Source organism: Gavialis gangeticus, unplaced genomic scaffold, assembly GCF_001723915.1.
Source record: "Gavialis gangeticus isolate Ggan-Ray unplaced genomic scaffold, GavGan_comp1, whole genome shotgun sequence".
NCBI lineage: Eukaryota > Metazoa > Chordata > Crocodylia > Gavialidae > Gavialis > Gavialis gangeticus.
In genome coordinates this window covers 51,594,964-51,603,627 of record NW_017729030.1, presented here as the reverse complement: position 1 = coordinate 51,603,627, position 8,664 = coordinate 51,594,964, and the positions used below count along the sequence as shown (strand labels likewise).

Below are 8,664 nucleotides of genomic sequence, written 5' to 3'. Positions count from 1 at the left end.
AGTTCCCTAACTAGTTCCTCACTAACCCTTGGCCTAGGTGTGCCTCCCCTGGGGCCTGAGGGGGGCCCAGCGGGGGGATGACTGTTCCAGTCCCTGCTTAGGAAAATGGAGGCAAATAAATCGTTAAATATGTTGGCTTTGTCGTCTGGTGTGACGACTAAATTTCCTAACGTGTCCTGCAGGGGCCCCGTATTACCCGGAACCTTCTTTTTACCCCCTATGTATTTAAAAAAGGACTTCTTATTGTCCTTAATCCGGGAAGCTAGTCCCAGTTCCATCTCTGCCTTGGCCTTCCTGACTGCCCCCCTACATCCCCGAGCAACTGCAGTATAGTCATCCCTGGTGATGGCCCCTCCTTTTCATTGGGTGTATGTCTCCCTTTTAGCTAGGAGACATTCCCGGATGCTTTTGGTGAGCCATGGGGGCTTGTGTGCCCTCCTGCTCCCTTTGATCCATGTTGGGATTACCTCTCTTTGGGCTTGGAGGATCGTCTCCTTAAGGAACGACCACTCTCCTTGGACACCTGGCTCCCCTCCCCTCCAGGACCTCAGTGTTTCCCCGACTATTCTCCTTAGCTTCCTCTGTTAGACCAACCCTGGAGCCAGTTTCCTTGAAGTCCAGTTGGCTTTCAGTTTTAATCCATTTATTCCACCAGGGAACACTTGTCAGCACAACAAAGATAAGCAATCACAAAAGCAATAGGCATGAGTATACAAAAGTGAACCCTCCAGTCTTTCCTCAGACCTCGGGAGAGAGGCAGTCCCAGCTCAGTGCTGATTCCTCAGCATACCATCACCGTCTCTGTTTTTGCTGCCCTTGTGAGGAGCTTTTAACTTCCCCTTAGAACCAGTCAAGGAGCCTTTTCAGCAGACCCTGGTTTTCTCTAATCTCCTGCAGCTGGGCTTCAGCCCAAGAGCCACATACCTTGTTGCCAACACTATTACCTTTTTTTACCCCCTGCAGCTAGCCTTCTGCTCCTGAGCCATGCACCTCATTACAGGGCAGTTGTTGTAAAATCAGGGTCATCTTGTATTTGAGTAACTATGGTATAAAGAAGGAAAAGCAAAGATTTATAGAAAGATTGATTTGGGAAGTAAATAAGGAGGGAGATTCCTTCAGACTTATGGACCTGGGTACAGAACTGAGAGCATGGGGAGACCCAAGTTCATTCCCAGCTGTTCTACTGATTGTCTCAACTTGAGTAACTTGTCTCCGTAACTCATGAACACTACTATTATAAAATGCTGCATGTTCTGAAGCTCCAAGAGAAATCGAATCACTTGAGCTTGAATCTTGTGGGTAAAAGTGGCAAAATGAGATTTTGATCACTACCTAAAACAAAAAAGAACGTTCTGTTCTTTTCTTTTTCTTTTTTCTCTAATTCTTTAGTTTTCTATGTTTAATGCCCTTTACGCATGTCTTGTTTTACATAATGAAAATTAAACAGATTATATTTTAAAAGTGAAGTTTCTGTCTTTTGAACTCCTACCAGTCATTGCTTTAAATGCCAGATGGACAAACACTTTCTTAACATTATCCAAAATAAGAATATGTAGTAAGTGAGAAAAAGAGAAGTTGTCTGTGAATGTCTTTAACAAAGGTTACTATTTTGTACTTGATTTGTTTGTGGGAAATATTCAGTGCTGAAGAAAGCAAATTAGATTATGAAAAAAATAGCTTAGTTCAGGCTGCCTCTTTGGAAAAAATAGTTGACTTCATTTTAAGTCTCACCACTAATAGCACTTCAATCAAGATAAAAGGGAAAAAAAGATATTGATTTGAATTAAAAATAATTAGAGCATAAATAAATCCTAGAACCTAGCAACAATAAAAGAAGATAGTGTTTTAGTGATTTCTTTTGTTGTTGTTTTACATGTGAAGTTGTTAACTTAATTTTATTGGAGAGAGATGAGTTTCCTTAGTTTGTGCAGACTTTTGGTATATCTGTTTTGAGAGTAGGATCAGTGAGAGGGTTTGGAATATTAGACTTAAGTTGAGACTATATATGGGGAGGGGGGAATGCGTGCATGAATATGTGATTGTCTAAAATATATATTGTATTTACCTATTATATTATCTAAATATACATGCACACACGTTTTAGATTAAATATATATTATCTAAAATACACACATTTATTCTCTTTCTCACACATTAAATGTGCGTGTATATTTTTAAATTTTACTCTTTATCACCATTCAAAGTTAAACTCAAAGTGTATGAATTTATAGGTGGAAGGACACATGAAATCATCTTCTGAAATTCTGTGAAAAATTTGCTTTTTTATAATATATATGACAAATACATGATGGGACTGTTTGATACGTAGTCTTCGTTGGTGCTCATGTGGAATAAACTATACAACTTGTAAATGGTAATTTTGTTTGTATACTTTTTAACTTGGAGTTATTTTCCTTAGCCTTCTACAGACCCAGATCTCCCAGGAAAGCCAAGAATATACAGATGTTTAGGCTTTTTCTCTGAGGCTATTCCAGGAGAAAAATAACCTGGGAACACCTAAAGTTATAGGGTGAATGCTCATACATGCCATGGCTTCTCTCAGGAGAAAACATAACTTTCCAGCTTTTCTCACCCCTTCACCCACCCATGCCAGGAGACAATGTCACACACTGGACTCAGCTGCTGCAGAACACTCCCCCTTCACAATCCCCACATTGTGCTTCAGGGAAAATTGCATGGGCAGTCTGGGTCAGCCAGTCAGGGCTGCCCTACACACTGCTGTTAGGCAGACTAGGGAAGACTATAAAGCACACTGAGATGCCCTGGCTGCACAGTGTCAGCACTGAAAGCTCTTCACTCTTCAGGGCTTCAGCATCTGAGTGTCTGTACACAGCTCTGGGTAAGTTTCTCTACCTGGGAGCAAACCTGGGAGAATTCTCCTAGGTTATTTGAATGTGTGTGCACAGCCTAAGTACATTTAATTCTGTGCAAGGAGTCATTCTAGTATTTCTTCAATTTGGGGCACGTGCATCTGCCCTGACTGCATTAACAGCTGAATTTGTTTAATATCTGTTTGTTTGTAAATAAGGAAATGGTTTGCGGCAGGAAATGACTAGTTTTTAATGTTTTTCACTTCTATATTATGGTCATACAGTAGGATAGTTGTAATATAACTAAGGTTGTATTGCATCTTTGCAGTTTGGTAGATGGTACCATTTGGTATCATCCTCTGAATCTATTTTGTAGAGAAACGTCTTCTAATTTAGTTTCTAATATCCTTGAAAATCCTTTGCTTTTTAGGTAACTTTTGAAATGCACAAAGAGAGTCTTTCCCAAATGTACAGGGAATACCAAGGGAAAGGAGGAGAGGGAAGTAGTTTAGGACTTTCCACTCCAATCAGAACTATATCGGGAGTTAGCGAAGCTGTAACAGCAGGAAGACAGGAGTATGTGGAGGTGAGAGATGCTACTTCAGCATGTATTGTTGGAGATGATAATGTGGAGCATAGTACCCAAGAAAAGGAGATGAAACCGTCAACTGAATGTGAGCAACAAAGTCATTTAGCACCCAATGAAGGAAAGAAACCAGTGGAAGAAAATGGTCAGAAAACATCTGAATTAAATAGAGCACTTGGCTTAGATCTTTCTCTACAGAAAGAAGCAGTAGAATCAGGTGACGCAGAAATCACAACTGGAATAGCTGAAGCAATTGAAGATTCTCCGAGCAAAACTAAGGGGCTTGTGGAAGAAACACCAGATGCTGACGGGGCTTCTCCAACCACACAAACTATATTAGAAGAGATGCTCGAAAGCCCGGAAATACTGGACAAGTCAACACCAGAAGTCGAAGAAGAAGATGACTTTGTTGACTTAAAAGAGGAAAGCAGTCTGCCTTTACCTTCAGAAGAGTCTGTACCAACAGGCAGTGAAGAGCACAACAACCTTGACAATGAAAGCCAAGTAACTCCAGCAGTAGAACAGGAAATTATCTCTGAGAAAGAGCCAGAGCCAACACCTTTAGAGTCTGAAGGTGCTGAAGGCCGGGATGAGACAAAGCAGGAATTGGCTTCAGTGTCAGAAATGAGAAGTTCTCAAATCCAAGAGGGGACAACTCAACTCAATTCAGAACCAAATGAAAAGTTAGAGGAAGAAAAAACTCTTGTCAGTGAAACCAGAGTAACTGGAGAAGATGGAAACGCGCTTACTTTAGAAGTTTCCATGCCCTCCGAGAAAAAAATTGCCAAGCTTGATGTTTCTAGTGTTGCATCAGATACAGAGAGATTGGAACTGAGAGCCAGCACAAGCCTGGAAGCCACTCAGTCTCACAGACCCCTGCCTGAGGTAACCTTTTTACATATCTCCCTCGTAATAAATTTTAAAGTGTCTTACCCCCAAAATACATCAAACAGTTTATGCCATTATTAAGAAAAATACAGTTTAAGGAGGTAATAAGATTGTATGTGTTGTGGGTTTTCTGGGCTACCTGAAGAAATTATTTGAGCCAGGAGATCAAATAATTATGGGCATGGAAAAACAATTTCTTTGGGGGGCTAAGCTAGTGTGATTTGTTTGTTACTAACTGCAGGTCAATGGATAATTTATCTGGAACAGCTGATGAGTAGTACATTCATGCCCCTTTTTTACTCTTATATTTGTTTGTCTGTATCCTAAAACTTGCCATCTGGGATGTGTCAGTTTGGGAATAAAAAAATGAATGTTTATTCTGAGAAGATTTTTCTCCTTGAATTACCTCTATTTTTCCATTGAACTTCCGTTTTACTTCCTTGTCCTTCTAGCTCTTAGTCCTAATGGGTCTCTTTGTAGCTACCCTCTCAGTCAAGAAAGTGACCTGAATTTTTCTTCAGCATCCATCAGAAACTGTAAATGTAGTTTTTAGCTGACTGCTACAGGCATCCATTATTTGAGAACATGTATGGTATCACTTCAAAGTCTTCAAAAAATTAGCTTTTTATATACATTTAATTTAGAATTGGGATTACTGATGTTTGCCCTTAGTGTACCACTTACAACCCTTTAGTCTTTAGCTTCCAGTTCAGTGGTACCTACTGATCATGGCTAAACATTGATGTAGCTGAGTACTTCCCTTCTGCAGAGACACCTGCCAATGGATGCCCTTCATCCTACACCATTCTTCCTTAAAGGAGGAAGATCACTGTCAGCAGCAATATATTCTCCCCATGTGGTAAGGTCTAGTTGCTGCTTATTTTTGTCTTGACTAGCAGAGATGGTAGTGCAGTTGTACTGTAGTTTGTAGGTTTGATATAATCAAATGAATAGCGGCCCTGCAAGTGTCTTAGTTTTACTTGATGTGCATTTTTAAGCTTGCATTGTGTAAAATGCAGGTCAATTAATCTACATTGTTTTGGAACTATTGCTACTTTGAAGAAACTAAGCATTTGATATTTTAACTTGTGCCTCTGTTTTATGGATTCAGACATCACGACAGCAAGATTCATCAGGGCAAGATTTAGCTGCTACATCAGATGGGCAGAGACGAGATTCCAGGTCTACCATGTTTCGTATCCCTGAATTTAAGTGGTCACAGATGCACCAACGTTTGCTCACAGATTTACTTTTTTCAGTAGAAACAGATATACAAATGTGGAGAAGGTAAGCTGATACACCTTCTAAGATATTGTATGAAGTAGTATTTCAAGATAAGACATCCAGTGTAGCTGAGGCAGACTGTTATAACTGTCAAAAATCTATGTGTATTGGAGGACCACACATGCATGCATACACACATGCAAATGGGAGGTTTGGTATTGACTTCAGTAAGATCATGCTTTTCACAGTCAGAATATAAGTCTAGTTCTCAGCATCTTAGGAGCATTCATAATTCTGGAAATTTAAAAGAATCTTCTCCCTTGAAAATGCAATCCAGTCAGTGCTAACATATGAATGGTAGATGCAGCTACTGTGTTTTGTTGCATTTCTGTTGGAGCAATTATAGCCCTATGTGTTTAACAAAGGTGCACAAAATATTGATTAAGTTTAGCAGTAAAGGGAAAACTTAATGCCAGAAGTGCTGTTGGTATTTCAATACATGTTTAATACTGCTTATCTGTATGAAGTCATGGAAGTCAAATTGGATTTGAGTCATGTAGTTGTATCTGTAATGAGATATGTGAGGACATAAAAAAGATTACAAGTGTATAAACTATGCCTTGAGATTAAGATAAAATGTAGTCATGTCTTGGAATAAATTCCAAAGCCACATTAATTTACCTACTCAAATACAATAGCAAATATAGTTAAGATACCATTCTTAATTTAGGAATTTCACTGAAAATGTCTTTTCTTTCTTGACTCTGAGACTGTTTTTGTAGTCTGTTTCAAGACTTGTTTTAAATTTGTAACTTGGGAAACTTTGGTAATATTAAACTTGGTCTTCTAGGGTGCCTAGTCATGTGCTCGGGGGTAGACTTCATAGACATTAGGGCTGGAAGGGACGTTGTAAGATCATTGGGTCCAGCCCCATGTCCAAGGGGCAGGAAGCCAACTAGGGTCAAAGGATCCCAGCAAGATAAACATCCAAATGTTCCTTAAAAGCAACCAGAGTAGGTGCTTGCACCACCTCTGGGGGGAGTCTGTTCCAGGCCTTGTGGGGGCTCAGACAGTAAAGAAGTTTTTCCTTATGTCCAGCCTAAAACAGTCTTGCAGGAGTTTGTGACGGTTGGACCTTGTCTTCCCCTGAGGTGCTCTGGTGAACAGGTATTCCCCCAGATCCTAATGCACACCCCTTATGTACTTATAAGCTGCTACCAAGTCACCCCTGAGCCTGTGCTTTTCCAGGTTGAAGAGTCCCATAGGGGAGGGGCATTTTAATTAGAGTGGCTCTTAGACAGCTGTTCTAATTAAAAAGCCGCAGCATCATGTGTATTAAGCCCCCCTGCCCCCGCCTTTAAAAATGGCCGTGTGATGCTTTAACTAAATCTCATTCAACTAGCTTTAAAGTGTCCCAGCAACCATTTTTAAACCCTTAGGGGCTTATACATAGGATGCTGCAGTGAATCTAGAGTGTTCTAATTAGAACATATTGGAGCACATGTATAAGCACCCCTAAATCATTTAGTTTAGATCCAGTTTACAACTCAAGGGAGCTCTATACTATTGATTTGTACAGTGCCTTTTACTGTAGCAGATAATCACAGATTATTTTATAATGAATAATTTTCCATATGACTACACACTTTGATATAATTGTCAAGTTAGACTCTGGAGAGGATTAGGAGGATGAAGGAAGGGCAGTTTCAGGTCAGGATTAAGGACCAAACCTTGAGGAGATGCTCTTAGCTGCATCATAGCAGTCTGTCTAGTATGTTTTTTTAATTTCAGCAGAAAGACTTAAACTGAACTGGGTGAAGTAACCACAGAAATAGGCATTTGGTTTGGATGTTGTGTTCATTTCACCTTCTTTTTTGTTTGTTTCTGACAGCCATTCTACGAAGACAGTGATGGACTTTGTGAACAGCAGTGACAACGTCATCTTTGTACATAACACGATTCACCTAATCTCTCAAGTTATGGACAACATGATTATGGCTTGTGGTGGTATATTGCCATTGCTTTCTGCTGCTACATCTGCTACTGTAAGGAATTCAATTTCTATTGTGAAAGTGATCGTTGTGGGAACAGACCTTTCTTGCATCTGCTGTGTGGGAGAGCAGGGACCGCTCAAGGCTGTTTCCCTTGCACTATCTTTCCCTCCTTCTCCCTCTGCTCACATGAGAGAAATTTGGCCTTGCTTGTCAGGGTGGAGAGTGGGGGTAGGATGGAAGATGATATCTGGGGGGCTTGGTTCCTCAGTGCACACTGAAATAGAATGGAGTGGAATATAATAGAATCTGTATACTTCCAATTGGACGCTTTAGCCTATTGTATGATTAAACTACTGCTTTTAGTTATGACTAATAATGAACTATTAACAAATTTGTTTTCTTCATGTATTTTAGTATTTTGTCTAGAATTATATGTTGTTTTCAAATTTTCCCGTTGTAGCATGAACTGGAAAATATTGAGCCAACTCAAGGACTTTCAATAGAGGCTTCAGTAACGTTTCTCCAGAGATTAATCAGCCTTGTGGACGTGCTAATTTTTGCAAGCTCTCTTGGCTTCACTGAGATTGAGGCTGAGAAAAACATGTCATCTGGGGGAATTTTGCGACAGTGCCTTCGACTGGGTAAGCAAGTAAAACTGCTTTAAGGAAGGAAAGAGTATACTGCTTTAAAATAATATTAGCTACTGGCTAACTATGTTCTTGTATATTTAAGTGAAATAGGAAAATATCTAAAAAAAAATATTTCATTTAGTCAAAGATACCTTAATTTATTAGTTCTATCGCTTTTAGTCTTTCATTGATTCTTTTCATGTGCATGCTGTGTTTAGTTCCTTCCAGTTTGCCCCATCAGAGAATATTCCCTTCTAATTAAATAATGGTTAAAACTTCTTTATTCTGACAACTTATTGAAGCAAAATAGCTGTCTATAGCTAAGTACAGATTAGATAATTGTATGCTGAAATCCATAGGCCATGAATGTTTTCATTTTATCTATGACAATTTTAGCCTATTGATGCATACCTTAAATAGAGATTACCCCCTTTTTTTTGATACCTGGTATTTTTAGTTTACAGGATATATAACAAAGAACAATAATCTTCTGATAAATCATGGAAGAGGTA

The 8,664-nt window shown here is 39.4% G+C and overlaps 1 protein-coding gene across 11 annotated transcripts in view; it reads left to right on the top strand.

The window, feature by feature from the left end:
* Nucleotides 1–8,664, top strand: part of LRBA (LPS responsive beige-like anchor protein) — a 760,533-nt gene that overhangs the window by 203,137 nt on the left and 548,732 nt on the right. For all 11 annotated transcript variants that reach the window (XM_019522192.1, XM_019522187.1, XM_019522186.1 and 8 more), the window contains 4 exons: nt 3,262–4,302; nt 5,417–5,592; nt 7,421–7,574; nt 7,984–8,164. In XM_019522192.1, the coding sequence (XP_019377737.1) occupies nt 3,262–4,302; nt 5,417–5,592; nt 7,421–7,574; nt 7,984–8,164 (1,552 nt within the window). The remainder of the gene's footprint in view (nt 1–3,261; nt 4,303–5,416; nt 5,593–7,420; nt 7,575–7,983; nt 8,165–8,664) is intronic.